This window comes from Pongo abelii, chromosome 16 (assembly GCF_028885655.2).
Source record: "Pongo abelii isolate AG06213 chromosome 16, NHGRI_mPonAbe1-v2.0_pri, whole genome shotgun sequence".
NCBI classification, from domain to species: Eukaryota; Metazoa; Chordata; class Mammalia; order Primates; family Hominidae; genus Pongo; species Pongo abelii.
The window spans coordinates 61,192,532-61,208,752 of NC_072001.2; the positions used below are offsets into that span (position 1 = coordinate 61,192,532).

Below are 16,221 nucleotides of genomic sequence, written 5' to 3' on the forward strand. Positions count from 1 at the left end.
GTATTTCTGCTTAAACCACCGCAGTGACTTACGCTTTTAGCCCTAACTACCACTTACAAGGCCTAGTAAGGTCTGACCCTTGCCCACACCTCGGGGCTTATTTTGCATGCTGTACTCCTTCACTCTCTCTGGTGCCAACCACAGTAAATTTCTCTCATTCTTTGAGAGGCATCATGCTGTCCCCTACCCCCTACCCCCAAAGGCACCAAGGCCTTTGTACATGCACTTTCTTCCCCACTTCATGTAGTTAACCCCATGCTTCTTTCTGATCTCAGTCCACACATGAGTTCCTTGGAGATGCCATCAGAGATCTCTCTAACAAGTCAAATCCTTTTGTTATATTTGCTTATCGAAATATGGCCCCCATCTTTGCAGCATACATCTCAGTTGTGATTTTGTATTTATGTGTGTGGGATTACTTCACTTACATCTGTCTGCTTCACTAGACTCTAGGCCCTGTGAAGGACAAGAACCCTATGTGCTCTTGCTAAGTGCAGTGCTTGGCATGTAATGAGTGTGCAGTAAATAGTTGTTAGATGAGTGAATGGGAAGACCAGAGAACACTCTTGCAAGTTATTAGCTGTAGTCACAGTAAGAAAGTCCTGTTTCTCTGGTCCATCCACTGGGATTTGGTAATGGCATGGTCATAGGTAACTCTTCTAGACAATGGTATTTATGATAACTTCATCAGTAATTAAAGCCAAAATGCTGAGGTTTTGTCCTGGTTCTGTAGTAGTGTGGCCTCAGGCAGGTTATAACTTTTTAAAGTCTAAATTCTAAATATCACCTACAGATCAGAAGTCTCCTTCTGCCTTTGGCCTCTCACCAGCTGCTTTCTCCATGTCCTCTCCTCCCTTCCTTTTTGCAAAGCTAGGGGAGGGCCTGATGCAGAGCTGGCTTCCCTGTGGGAGGACTGAAGGAACCACACAGCATGGATACTAATTCCATGAGTCCACGTTGGTAATCAGAAACTAGGCCCGCCTTGGTATTTAGAAATTAATGCTATATTCTATTTCTTCAGATAAGCCAGTTTTGAAAAACAAGGCTTGACTATTTGGCAAGACAAGGAGCTAGTCCCAAACACAGTTTCTTGCCAGCAAGTATGTCAATTTATCAAATTTAAAGGGGATAACCTAGGAGCCTCGGTTAGGTGTACTGGCTCCCTTTCTTGTTTGATTAGAATGACATACACGCTGATTGATCTCTTTCCGGCTCAGTCATCTCCATGCAGTAAAGAATTTCAAGTTGCTATTGTTTATTTCCTATGTATTATGTCTAAATATTTCATGGTAAATGAAGAAGAGTGACTATTTCCAAACTGGAATGCTTCTTCAGAAGAAACCCAAAAAGGTGACTCCTCCATCTTTCTGATTCTTGGATCCTAAAGTATCTTCAGCAAATGAAGCCCAGTTTCATAACCGAAGAGGTGACTCCATCTGTCCTACAGACTTGCAGTGTGAAGCTTGCAATGGTCTCTCTGTATGTTAATTTCTCCATCTCTAGGATGGCCTCTGTGGTTCTTACTAACCTCAGAGTGGTATCATGAAGCCACTGAAATGATACCAGAAGAAAACAAGAGTGATTAATCTTCTAGGATGATAAATCTATATTTTCTTCAAATTCTTCATTTTGCATAAAAACCTTTTTCAGAAAAGAATGTTAACATTGGATATATCTACACCTGATTTGACAATTCCAAACTACACCCCAACCACCCACTTCTGAATGAGAAGAAAAAAAAATCAGAAGCCTGCAATTGTGTAACATGCAAATCTTTTCTGGACCAGGGCCCATCACTGTGATTTGGCAACACAACCGGCACATCTCTTTTCTCATCTCTTGAAAAAAACCAACAGAGAAAAAAGTACCTTGAGAATAAAGGTAATGATTAATCTGTCAGGCACAAAAAGGATCGTTTTGGGGATTTCAGGTTCTAAGTCGCAGATTCAAACAAATAGCAGTGAACAGGGAATGACAGTTCCACCAGAAGACGATTAAGCCACAGCCTCTAATCGGAACGGCATTTGTACAGTCAGAGACTCTCACCAGACATCTCCAGGAATCTGTGAGCCATTGTCAAAACGTCCATTTTCATGTGGCTGTGAAAGTGAGGACCACAACAGGTAGATATTGGTGGAAACAGGAGTCCTCAGAGAAGCCCCAAGATGCAGCCTGAGGGAGCAGAAAAGGGGAAAAGCTTCAAGCAGAGACTGGTCTTGAAGAGCAGCTTAGCGAAAGAAACCCTCTCTGAGTTCCTGGGCACGTTCATCATGATTGTAAGTATTTCCTGATTTCCTACATTCGGACCCAATAATGCCTCCCTAGCTGCCAGGCTGGTAGTGGAGAGTTTTGTTTGGTTTGTCTTCTTTAAGTTAATTGGGATCAGATTTATCTTTTCCAGGAAGCAACAAGTTACTAGAGGCTGTTTGACTATTTAGTGGTTGTGATATTAAGTTTTCAATTACCCATTGCATTTATCCACAAAAGTTGATGGGAATGGAACAGAGGGAGTGAGTGAAGTGCCTTCTTTATTTCAGGTATTTACTTATACTCTAAAATGGCTTTGTTATTTAAAAGTCAGTCGTTAGTGTTTTCATTGATCAATTGATTTGTACCCTGCTTGCTTCCTCCAAGCATTGGGGTGACTCAGCCACCTGGAATAAGCATCAATAGTCAATAAATATGGTTGGCAAAAATATACATATGGATGGCAAGAAACATCTCAGTATGACAAGTGCTTGACAAGTATTGTGCTGTCAGATCACTTGATTTTTAAGAAGCTAAAAATTGCACTAGGTAGAAATAGTGTACCAGGCAATAGTCCAGCTTTAGTTTTGTATCATTTTTGGTCTCTATTTAAAGCAAAGTAATCTCTAAATATCTTTGGAGATTTACAAGACAATTACAAGAACCTTCTAGATATAAACGAGGGACGACTTCTAAGAACCTCTTGAGGATTGCCCAGAGATTTACTCAGCTATTAACAAGAGACTGGAAAGTTTACTTAAGTGGTCTGGGCTTTCATTTTGCTGCACGTTCTAGCATTCTCTGTATCCTGAAGTTTTACCTGGAGCCAGGCCATTTGTGAATAGAAATGTATTATCATGTGGCAACTATTGATTTCAACCGCTTTTTTTATCCTGCTTAAGGCTTTCCTACTCCAGGTATAAATAATTTCATTTTCCTTAAAGTTATAGAGAATAGCCCATAAACTCTGTGCATTAAAAGTTCTTTGCTTTGGGCAAATACATAATAATTTAGAAGAATAAGCTTGGAATGCATCAGCTAAGCCAAGATTGAGAAACAAATGTGAACTCAATAAATTGAACTAGTATAACATGAAGAGAGAGTCATAAGTTTTGTGGTCTCTGAGAAACACATTAGACCAGATTCGTTAAAGTATTTTCAGGGAGTTATGGACAATTTCTCGCACTCCTCATCTTCCCTTGGCATTCATTCCTGGCTGCTCTGACCACACTCACTGTCATAATATAGTAAGAGGAGTTAGAAGGAAAAGAGAGAAGATGAAAGTCAGTGATTCTTATGATTCCCAGTCACTGCTTACTGGAAAATCTTTCTTAGTGAGACTGAGACCCCTCTGTCATGTTACTTGACAATCTGGCCCCAAAGAGGAAAGCAGTTGTCAATACAGACTGATTACAGCCTCACAGTGATGAGTGGGTCAGAAACGTGAAGCAAATTCAGTTACGATTCTTAGTGCTCTGCAGAAAACAGAGGAGGAAGTGAACTACACATCTTTTTTTTTTTTTTTTGCAACCAAAAAGTTTAAAACCCTCTTTATTTCTTAAGAAGAACCTGTTTCGTAATCCCATGCTTTCTGTGTTGAAAGTGAAATTTGCTTTCAGCAGTTCACTGTTCAACTGGCCTTGTGTCTTCCCCACTACGCAAGGTAGGGGCTAAATAAAGAACATCTTGATATTGTCTGTTGAAAAATTAAACCTTGTATGTTCTGGATAAAGCCAGTCATTTCCTGAAATATTTAATTTCCATTTATACCATATATTTATTTTCTAAAGTGAACCCTAATAAAATCTGCAACCTTGATTATCATCTTCAGTTTTGTTGGAGCTTGTGGGGATGTATAAACAAAAAGTTCCTGCACAAACACAATTTTTTTAAACCAAGAAATCTGCATGATTTTGCTCAAAGTTTATCCAAAGTAATTTTCTGCTTTATTAGAGAATGTGCATTTTGCCTTGTATTTTCTAGTAAAAAGCTTTGTACATTGATAAGGCAAAGGGAAGGGGAACATTGAAAAGATGGCGGAGGATATAAAGGACTCAGTCTTTCAAATACGTGAGATTGTTTTTTCCCTTGGGAGTCTGGTTCTATTTTTTTCCCTCCTTTCAAAAACTGCTCTTATGGGGAGCATCTCAAACTAATCCACACCTTGGTATAAATTAGGGGTCCCCAACACATAGGCCACAGACTGGTACAGGTGGTCCCTGGTGCTAAAAGGTTGGGAACAGTTGGTGTAAAGGACTGATAAGGCCTACTGGTAGCATTAAGAGAAAAGAAGGTCCATGAAAAATTCTTTGTAAACTACAACTAAAACCAACAACAATTAAGTCATAAGCCAAAAAGCTAGCTCTAATTTGGCCTTTTAGTCATTGGGATGGGTCGGCCTTTCACCTTTACTAGTGTGGGGGGAAAGTTTGCAATGCAAAAGGCTGATCTCTTCCTTGGGCTGAACTTCACAGAATCTCTAGTCATGTCTAGTCATTTCTCACAGGGACTATGCTCACTCCTACTACTCTATATATTCTCCTCTCTCTTCAAACTTTTCAGGATTCTTTGATACAGAGCTCATCTTATTGAAGATGCTGAAGTGAACAACCCAGCAAGCAGCCGTATTTCCTCCTGAGGTGGAAGGACAGCTTTCCAGGGCTGGACTTCTGAGTAGATAACATACTGTGTAGTCGGACAGATTGTAAATTCTTTTCTCACCCTGTCAAGCTTCCACATTAGAGGTCTAACTTTTGGCATCTCTTAGAATGGAAAAAAATGCAAGTACTTCTGCTAAAAGTAGTACCCTTGACCTTTACCTTCAGTGTCCTGAAGGAAATAGGAAGAAACTTTCCTGGAACACAGACTATGGAGGAAATAGGGGAGTGGGCAGTACAGGAAAGAGGAAGGAAGGATGGGGATGGTTGACTGTATGTGAGAAATTTCTGACACTGCAGTGTTCTCTTCTTCTGCTCCTACCTTCCACCAGGACTGGGTGAGAAATCATCCCTCCTTGCTGGGGTCACAGAGTTTGTCACTCCATTTTGAGAGGATTCTCAATCAGACATGCTGGTTATAGACACTCTAGGGCTTTAAAATTATTATTACAAAGTTTGTTCAGATCTTGAAGTAGGTATATTCTATCTTAAGGAACTTTTGAGACAAAAGAATCTATGGTCAGGATTTAGAGTGAAATCAGAAAGTTTATAAGCCAAATTAAAGGAAACATCCACTTTGCAGGGCAGAATCCAGGACAATTTTGGTCTAGTACATTATTTGAAATGCCCAGGTACTGGCAGGAGAGCTCTGAGATAAGGGTGGGCAGATATCACTGGCCCTTTTTATTGGTGGAGAAGCTGAGCTCAGGCTGATGTAATCATGCATCCTGGGAATCAGCCCAGAACCCAGTTGCACTGCCGTGGGCACACACTCGCCCTTGGACTTCCACTGTGCTCTTCCCTTGAGCAGCACAGAGTGTTTGCTTGTCCAAATTCTCGTTTCTGTTTGTATGTTTCCCGAAGAGAGAGAAAGGAGAGCGATCAACTGCATTTTGCCAGATGGAGAGACAAGTGTAACATAATTAAGAGACTTATCAGCCCTTGAATGAAAGAGCTGGGCTTGGTATCTTGACTCCAGTCATTCCCTAATACCATCATTTGATGAGAATTAACTCCTTTCATGAGAAAGCCCAAGAGAACTTGACGAAGTTTACAGCTTAAAATACATTAGCAGTGTCAAAAGATGATTTTACAGAACAGATGTGATCGTGGTGGGGATATTTTATAGAAGATCTGCTAGCAGAGTCTTGGGATCTCTTCACCACCTACAAACACATTCAAACCTCAGGTAACACCAGGGTTCTGAGGTGGCTCAGTGATGTCTTCAGCTCTGATAAACACACTGACCAAGCATTGCATTATATTTTTCCTCTAGTATTTCTGTTTTCTAGCTTTTCCTCAAGACCACTCTTTTGGTTCAGAGCAAAGGACCTATAGGAAAGTGGGCCTCAAGAGACCCCATAACTTCTCTGTCTTGCTTTCTGGCTCAACAGCCACCTATTCTTTCTCTGTTTCCTCCATGCTTGGTTCTTCTAGCTTGCTATTTTACAAAACCATCCGTCTCTCCAAGTCTAGGGTGCCCAGGACTGAGGGTCACATGGAGCTAGAGCTGTCAGTTGGCCAATAGATGCTAGATCAGAAGCCCCTACTGTCAGCAGTGCCCTGGATTCTGTCTGTGGGTGGTTTGTCTGTCCAAGTCGTGCACCATCCTCAGGCCCTCACTCAGAAGCTTTGGAATAAGATGGTCTCTGTTGCCTGACCCTTGCATCATTCAATTGAGAGAACAGACACCCACAGTCTTGCAGAATTTTATCAAAAGCTCTTTCCACCACAGCAGAACATCAGGGGATGTCTACCGTCAGTTTTACCTGCCTCTTGTTATTATGATTTATGTTCAATGCTCAGTCCTTCAAGGACTGGTACTTCTGTACTTGGGAGTTCTGTCCCTTTGAGAATGTCTGAGGTTCTAAATCTGAATGTGCAGAAGTGCTAAACACTGGGGATTCTCCTTAGATCCCTGCCTTGAAGCAAGAGTTTAAAGACTCGAGGCTGTCTCCTGTCAAATATGATGATGAGGACAAGAGAGGGAAAAGGAGGTTAACACTAAGCATACTCTATACCCCAGACACTTTGATCCTTAAACTAAATCTAAACTAAATTTAATGAGGTAAAGATATTGCTCTCATTTTATAGATGAGGAAATTAGGACTTAGTATGGTTAACTGACTTGACCACAAGCAAGTGTGTGGTGGAGCTGAGATTAGAATCAAATCTCTCCAGTTTCTCTTAACCACACTACAGTTAACATTCTAATATATGCTTTTGAAGTTTTACTACAGTTGCTTATAAGAATATATATTATAGTTGTATATGTTTAAAAATGTACATATACAGCTTCATAGCTTATACACCTTCTCCAATTTGAGACTTTTCCCCAGAGACACTTTCTGAAATTTATTAATTTGGAAACATGTATGGCTGGTTTATGTACCCATCGCTATCTCACTATTGATTACAATTACCAAGACTGCTACATTGAACATCTTGGTACATGTCTTCTTGTACACATGTTCAAGAGTTTCTCTGGAGTATATACCTAGAAGAGGACCTGGTGGTCCTAGGGTATGTGCATCCTCAACTTTATGTGTATTATAAAATTGCTCTCCAAAGTGATTTCAAAGTTGTACTTCCAGTAGCGACATGAGTTCCCATTTACCACATACTCAACCATCCTTGATGTCATCCAACTTTTATATTTTGCTAATTTGAGAGAGAGAAAAATGGAATTTCACTAGTAATTGTACTCAATTCCAGTGCAGTGATTATCTTTTCATGTATTTACTAAACGTTTAGGTGGCTCTTTTGTAAATTGCCTGATTACAGCCTCTGCACATTTCTCTTTGGGATACTTTACTTTTTCTTAATTGTTATAAGATATTTGTATTTATTTTAAATCCATACATTGAGGTTTGTGTTTTCTTATTGAGGTTTAATATTTTGCTTTTCATATTTGTGTCTTTAAATAATTAGAATTTATTTGGTGTATGATGTAGGAGTGGGGTCTATTATCTATGTCTGGAAGGATAGACAATTGTCCCAAGACCAGTTTTGACTATCTATCTTTTCTCCACTGACTGTGATGACATTCCTATCATACACCTGTTCACATGCATATGCGGTTCTATGCCTAGACTATTCAGTGCCATTGATCTGTTTGTCCAAACTTGCACTACCTGATATACCATTTTTTGTTGTTGAGAACATTGTTTGTTGCTGTTGTTGTCTTTCTACTTTTATTACCAAGGTTATATTAGACTCATGAAATGAATCAAAATTTTCCCTTTTTCTTCTATTTTCTGGAGCACTTTGTGTAAAATGGGGGTTATCTATTTCTTGAAGATTATTCAGCATGTGCACAAAAAAAGAGAGGGATGGACAGATGACATGAAAAAATTTCTTTAAAAGTTACAGGTCTGGCCAGGCACGGTGGCTCATGCCTGTAATCCCAGCACTTTGGGAGGCCAAGGCGGGTGGATCAAGAGGTCAGGTGTTCCAGATCAGCCTGGTCAATATGGTGAAACCCCGTCTTTACTAAAAATACAAAAATTAGCTGGGCATGATGGCATGCACCTATAGTCCCAGCTACTCAGGAGGCTGAGGCAGGAGAATCGCTTCAACCCGGAAGGCGGAGGTTGCAGTGAGTTGAGATTGTGCCACTGCACTCTGGCCTGGGCGACAAAGCGAGACTCCACCTCAAAAAAAAAAAAGATAAAAGAAAAAAACTCCACTATACCTGAGGTGACATCCTCTTTTCAATTTTTAAAAAGAAGTTTGTTTTCCATTTCAGTAGTTTCTGCTTTGATCTTCCTTATGTCCTCCTACTGAGTTGATCAGCTTTCTTTATTCTTGCCTTTTCTCCTCTGTGTGCCCTTTCTATTAAAGTATTTACCCTTAGGCTGGGCGCAATGGCTCATGCCTGTAATCCCAGTACTTTGGGAGGCCGAGGCAGGTGGATCACCTAAGGTCAGGAGTCCAAGACCACCCTGGCCAACATGGTGAAACCTGGTCTCTACTAAAAACACAAAAATTAGCCAGGCATGGTGGTGTGCGCCTGTAATCCCAGCTACTCAGGAGGCTGAGGCAGGAGAATTGCTTAAACCTGGGAGGCGGAGATTGTGCCAAAGCACTGCAGCCTGGGCAACAAAACGAAACTTTGTGTCCAAAAAAAAAAAAAAATTACCCATATATATATATATTTTTTTAACTTAAAGTAAATCAATTTTTCTTCTGAACAACACAAAAACTTTAAAAAATCCTAATTCCAATCAACCACTCCATCTTACATGTCATTGTTGTCTAATATTTAAATTTTTCCCTCATTATTATTGTTATTACTGATGTTTTAAAATAAATACTTATTTTTGTTTGCTTATTTAAAAATGCATTCCTGTCATTTACTGGTTTATTTGCTAATCATTACTGCATACACCTACTACTTTCTCTTGGGTTCTATCTCCTTCTTCTTGCAGTTCTTCCTTTAGAAAATTTTTCAGGAAGGGTGTGTGACAGATGAATTTTCTCAGTCTTTGTCTGAATGTGTCTATTTCATACTCAAGGTTGAATGATAAATTAGCTGATACATTTTAGGTTGATAATTATTTTCGCTTGGCATTTTTCAGGTGTCTCTGTCATTTTTCCAATGTCTCTGTTATTGCTGTTGACAAGCCTGTTGGTCTCATTTTTGTCCTTAATAATCTGAATTTATCTGGTAACTAATAAGAGTTTCATTTTGTTTTTTTATTTTGAAATTTCACTATAATGTGACTAGAGGTGAATTTATTTCTAGTTCTTAACTCATTTTTCATCTTCAATTTAAAGGGTTATAATGTTTACCAATTCTGGAAAATTTTCCTCTTTATTACCTTGCCCTTCCCCCAGTCTGTTTTCTCCTTTTAGAACTCCTACTATATTGGTATGCATGTTTGACCCTCTCATTTTTTTATGCCTCAACCATTTCTTCTCTTATTCTCTTAATCCATGCTGAATTTTGTATAGTTGCTGTTTCAAATCTATCTTTCAGTTCACCAATTCCCTGTTCGGTTCCATCTAATCTTCTGTTTAACACGTTCATTGAGTCTTTAGTTTCACTATGTTTTCATTTCTGTATGTTTTATTTGGTTCTTTTTTTTTTTAATTTCTTTTCTTGTGTGCTTATTTCTTTCATTTCCTTAACTCACCAAATCCTAACATATTTATAATATTTTAAACCTGTTCTGTCATCTCGAGTTTTGGGGGAGTGAATCATTCTGCCTATTTTATCTACTGACTCTTATTCATAAAGGATCTTTTCCTTTAGTGTTTTATACATTTGTATTATAAATTCTTCAAGGAGATTTATTTTTCCCTGTGGGAATTCCACGTGGCCTAAGGTATGGATTTGTTCTTCCAGAGCAGGTTTGCATTTGCTTCTGCTGGGTTCCCCAGGTATATCGCCAGCCGGAAATGATTGCTGTGAAGTGGCAAACTGAAAAGAAAAGCCTGGGGGATGCAGGTGCCTGTTGAAGAGCACCCTCCCAAAAGAACGGCACTCCGTGCCCTTTCTCCCAAACTGGGACGTGTGACCGTGAATGACTAAGAGACCTCGTGCTTCCTACAAATGAGGCTGGCTCTTTTGACATCCTTAGACTTTGAGTCAGTAGCAGCTGAGGGAGAATTTTCCTACAGACTTCCCCCTATCAGCAATGAACGTGGAGGACCAGGCTCACCTGGGAAATCTCATAGTTTCAAGGCGCTTGGGAGAAAAGTCCATTCTGGATCACTGATCTAAGGGCTGCAGACTCCTGGAGCCAAACTTGATTCTGCCAAACAGGATTCTGCTTCTGATTGTGAATTTTAATTTTACCCAGAAAACTCACTGTTTTCATTGACTTTCAAAGGGGAAGTATTTTTTTTTCTACTTTCCAGAAGTGGGTTTGGTCAGTTTTTCTTCAGTGACAAAGCCCATTGCAACATGTTCTCATTACTTTACAAGAAAGTAAAACATACTAATGAGAGCAGAAGTTGGCCCTTCTTTACTCATCAGCCCTGTGAAAGTGACCTAACAACCCACAGATGGTTCAAATGGCTGAGGCAGTTCAGCCGTGAAGAAATTAGGTGCCCATTATACCTCCAGCAGGCATCTAATTTCATGTCTGGGGCAGGATTGCTGAGTTCACTGAAACTTCTAAGCAAAGCAAATGATTTAAGAGAAACTATGCCAGCAAAGTGTGCCTGCCCTGCCCCTTGCCCTTTTCTCCATCTTGGTAGCTTGGCTGGTCATGCTAAGATGTGAGCCTAGAAACGTCAGTCAAGACCATAAAGGACTTGAGGGCTTAGTCCCTCTCAGCACACATGCCTTAGAGTCTTTCTGGAAATTCAAGCTTTCTTATGAGAGTACCTCCTGAAAACTCTACGCTTCTATCAACAGGTGATTGGTTAAAGAAATGGGGGTGCATCTATGCGAGACTCCTGTTTACCCATTAAATAGAAGGTTTACATGCTAATACAAAAATACTCTAAGCTATTCAAGTAGAAAAAGCAGGCAGAAATGGTTAAATACCCTCACCTGTATAAACACACACACATATACAAGCACACACACAGAGGCACATGCACACCTTTTTGACAACACACCAGAAAGTATTGATATTAGTTACCTGTGGACAATAAAATTTAAAATCTGGGGTTGGAAGGAAACACATTTCTTATATTTTATGGTATACCCTTTTGAAATTTAAAAAAATTGTACATATTCATATGTATTTTCTTCACCACCTTCCTCCCCATGAGAGAGCTCACCCAGTAGAGTATGTCTTTTCAAAGCATTTTTGTAGGGAGTTGCTCAAAATCTGTTCTGAAAAACACTAGTTCCAAAAGATGCAAATAAGAATTAAGTGAAAAAAAAATATGTGGTCCTTCCCAAATATGCTTGGGAAACACTGGGTTGAACCAAAATAAGCAGTTTTCTCAACTGCAGGAATTATCAGAGCCTTTAATGTTCTCTGTAAATCTCTAAGAGGGGAACAGAATGTAAAGCTGTCTTCAGCTCTACTTAACCACAAACCCCTTTTTTGAGGAGCATCTAATGGAACTAATGATCTGTGAAACATACTTTGAGATTTGCAGACCCTGGAAACACATCAGTCCTCAGAACTCCTCCGTATGCAGAGATCTCCCAGGTTGAGAGTGACAAGAGGCGGCCTTGGCACTGTTGGGCCCTGTGGGTAGAGGGAGAACTGTCCTCAGAAACCCCCACTCACACACAGCCCACTCAGAGTCACAGTTATCCTAATGCAAACACAACTTAATTAATAAATGCTTCCTTCATTTCTTATTCTGATCCTTGGGATGGTGATCAATTTCCCATCCAGGTCAGCATTTGGGATGAGTTGAGGGATGTGAATGCCCGGTGAGGTCAGAAAAGGAAAGCATTGTTCTTTTCAGCCCAGTAGAGATAGTGGAGTTCAATCACCTCTCCTTTCTGAGCTCTGAGTTGGTTCTTGGTGCTTTTTTCTACTTGGAGAGCACTGAGGCTGGCCATGTTCCCATTCACCAGGCTCTCAAATTGCAGATTCCTCTCTTTTTATGAGCCTGCCCTAATATCGCCTCTTTTCAGGTACAGCTGGTTCTTGCATGATTGATCTCTTCCTGATATTCTCTCAGGCTGCATGCCACCACATATTTTATTTTTAGCCAGAAGATCCAGGTTTCAGTCTTGGTTCTTTGTGACTATTTTTGTTATGACTGAGAAAGTTTTATTTTGCAATTGGAAAACTAACTGACAGGAAAGCTGTGCATGAATCTGCATTCTGTGCTAATAAAGGAAACAGGCTGACCCACAGAGGCAGCAGCAGTTGTCACAGGAGGAACACTGGGATGGGAATGAAAGAATCTGGCTCCAGATTCAGAAACTGTCACCTATTAGCAATAGGTCTTATATCAAGTCACTCAGACTTTCAGTTTTTAACTGGGGATGAAGTATTGGGAGGACTCACAGAAGTAAAGTGCGTGAGAGCGCCTCACCATGGCGCAAATGCCATGTGAATGTTTCCTCTTTCACCTATTGCTGGTCAAAATCATGTGCAGTCAAACCTTGGCCCCAGCATTTACCACTTATGGGAACGTGAGAGCAATTCTTTTAACCTCTCTAAGCTTTGGTTTCCTAGTTTGTAAAATAGAGACAGGAAGAGGGCCTGACTCATAGGTCATTGTGAGGACTGATGGGCTAATGCATGGAAAGTGTTTAACTCACAAAATTCACTCAATATAGATTAGTTGTTATTGGTGTTATTGTTATCTTCATATGTTCAAAAGGCTATAGTCATATAAGCTGAATAGGTGGGAATAAACAGGTGGAGTAGGATGGATGAGGGACTTCTCTAACACACACCTACAGCACAGGCTGGAGGGCCAAGGTTTGCAGAGAGTGCTGTGCTGAGATTGCCATGGATGCTCCTTCCTCTCCAGTTAAAAACTTACAGGAGCAGGGAAGCCTCTGGTAAGCCCTAAAGTGACTCCCTTCTCAAGAATGGGGATTGTGTTTTTTGGAAACGCTATGGCCACCACCTTAGACAAAGTTTTGCCTATAGGCAGTCCTTCCTTTGATGGTAGCCACAGATTCTTTCTCCAGGAGCTAGGACTGCATCCCAGCCCAGGTGTGTTATCACCATGGTATCTGCAAGGCCAGGAAATCACTGGCACCAAAAGCTTAATGGTTTCCTCTTCCCAGACCTTAAGACAGGAGTCAACAGCTACAAAGCTAAGTGAGACCAAACAGGCAACACATATGAGTGACGTGGGCATGGTGGGGTTGCAGGGAAATGGATAGCATATGACCTGTCTCAGAGGGGCATTTGCCATTCAGACCCACTCCACTGTGGCCTTACCCCATTCTTGCATCAGGAGTTTCAATTACTTGAGCTCACCACAGCCTGACGGAAGGTAGTCGCCATCACAATTACCTTAGGCATATATTTCACCCTACAAGTTTCAGAATATTTCAAGGCCCCTTTTACTATCTCCGATGGAATTTATGGCTCAACATTGTTTATAGCCACAGGCTTTCATGGACTTCATGTCATTATTGGGTCAACATTTGTCACTATCTACCTCCTCTGCCAATTAAAATTTCACTTTGCATCTAACCACCACTTTGGCTTTGAAGCCACTGCCTGATATTGATACTTCATAGATATAGTAAGACTATTCTTATATGTCTCTGTCTACTGATGAGGATCCTACTCTTTTAGTATAAGCAATACCATTGACTTCCAATCAATAAGCTTTGATAATATTTGAAAAAGAGTAATTAGCTTGACACTAGCCCTAGTGACCGACACCTTATTAGCAATTATATTTTGACTCCCATAACTTAATATTTATATAGAAAAATCCAGCCCTTATGATGCAGATTTGACTCATTAACCTCCGGCCACCTCTCTTTCTCCATAAAATTCTTCCTAGTGGTCACCACATTTCTCCTGTTCAACTTAGAAATTGCTCTACTACTGCCCCTGCCATGAGCCCTTCAAACAAACAACCTGACACTAATAATCAGCACAGCCCTTGTACTAATTATTATTTTAATCCTAGGCTTGACTTATGAATGAACCCAAGAAGGATTAGACTGAATTGAATTGGTAGATAGTTTAAGTTAAAATAAATGATTTCGACTCATTAGATTATGATAGACTATATTTACCAAATGCCCTTTATTTATATCAATATTATATTAACATACACCACAGCATTGCTGGGAATATTAGTCTATCAATCCCACTTAACATCATCCCTATTATGCCTAGAAGGTATAGTATTATCAATACTCATTATAATTACTTTTATAACTTTAAATATACATTTCACTCTAGCATCCATAATACCCATTATCCTCCTAGTATTTGCGGCCTGTGAAGCCGCAGTGTGCCTTGCCTTACTAGTTTCAATCTCCAACACATACGGCCTAGATTATGTATAAAATCTAAATTGACTTCAATGCTGAAAGTTATTCCAACAATTATACTATTACCAACAACATGACTCTGTAATAACTCTATAATCCGAATTAACATAACTATCCACAACCTATTCATCAGCCTCATTACTATATCTTACCCAATTAAATGATAATTCATCCAACTTCTCACTTACTTTCTCCTCTGACCCACTAACATCGCCCCTTCTAATCTTAACAACCTATTACCTCTTGTAATTCTAGCAAGCCAACATCACCTTTCCAATGAGTCACCCCCGCAGAAAAAACTCTATAATAGTTCTCTTCCCCTACTTATCACACTTGCCCATACTCAAAATACCTTGGGTTCACTAAACATCATAATAATAATAATAATATTTACCACCCAAGAGCTATTAACTTCCTGATCTAATAATCTTATATGACTAGCATGTATTATGACTCTCATAGTAAAAATACCTCTATATGGACTTCACCTATGACTCCCCAAAGCCCACGTGGGAGCCCCTATTGCTGGCTCAATAGTACTTGCAGAGGTACTCCTAAAGCTAGGTGGCTACAGTATTATACGGCTTACCCCTATCCTCAACCCCCTAACAGAATGTATAGCCTACCCCTTCCTAATATCCTTATGGGAAATAGTTATGACAAGCTCTATTTGTCTATGACAAACGGACTTAAAATCACTTATCGCATATTCCTCCGTAAGCCATATAGCACTTGTTATTATGGCTATTCTCATTTGAACCCCTTGAAGCTTTACAGGTGCAGTCACCCTTATAATTGCCCATGGAGTCACTTCATCTTTACTATTCTGCCTAGCAAATTTGAACTACGAGTGAGTCCATAGCCGAATTATATTACTTATCCTAGGCCTTCAAACACTGCTTCCACTAATAGCCTCTTGATGACTTTTAGCAAGTCTTACTAACCTTGCCTTTCCCCCTACCATTAATTTAATAGGAGAACTCTTCATCACTATGGCTTTATTCTCTTGATCAAACATCACCATTAGGCTTATAAGACTTAATACACTAATTACACATCTTTACTCCCTACATATACTAATCACAACACAACGAGGGACACTTGTATATTACATTAACAGTATTAAACCCTCGTTTACACAAGAAAATACATTAATACTTATATATCTTGCACCTATCTTTCTATTATCCTTAAACCCTAAGATTATTATGGGGTTTGCATACTGTAAATATAGTTTAACCAAAACATTAGATTGTGGATCTAATAATAGAAGCCTGCAACTTCTTATCTACTGAGAAAGTATGCAAGAACTGCTAACTCATACTCCCGTCCCTAATAACATGGCTTTCTCAACTTTTAAAGGATAAGAGCTATCCATTGGTCTTAGGAACCAAAAATATTGGTGCAACTCCAAGT

At 39.8% G+C, this 16,221-nt stretch overlaps 1 protein-coding gene across 2 annotated transcripts in view; it reads left to right on the top strand.

The window, feature by feature from the left end:
- The first annotated feature begins 1,783 nt into the window (after positions 1-1,783).
- The window catches only part of AQP9 (aquaporin 9), a 54,930-nt gene continuing 40,492 nt past the window's right edge, over positions 1,784-16,221 (top strand). Inside the window, exon 1 of one of the 2 annotated variants that reach the window (XM_024232536.3) lies at positions 1,784-2,276. In XM_024232536.3, coding sequence (XP_024088304.2) covers positions 2,166-2,276 — 111 coding nt within the window. In that variant the 5' untranslated portion in view covers positions 1,784-2,165. The remainder of the gene's footprint in view (positions 2,277-16,221) is intronic. The other variant, XM_024232535.3, reaches the window with a different exon arrangement.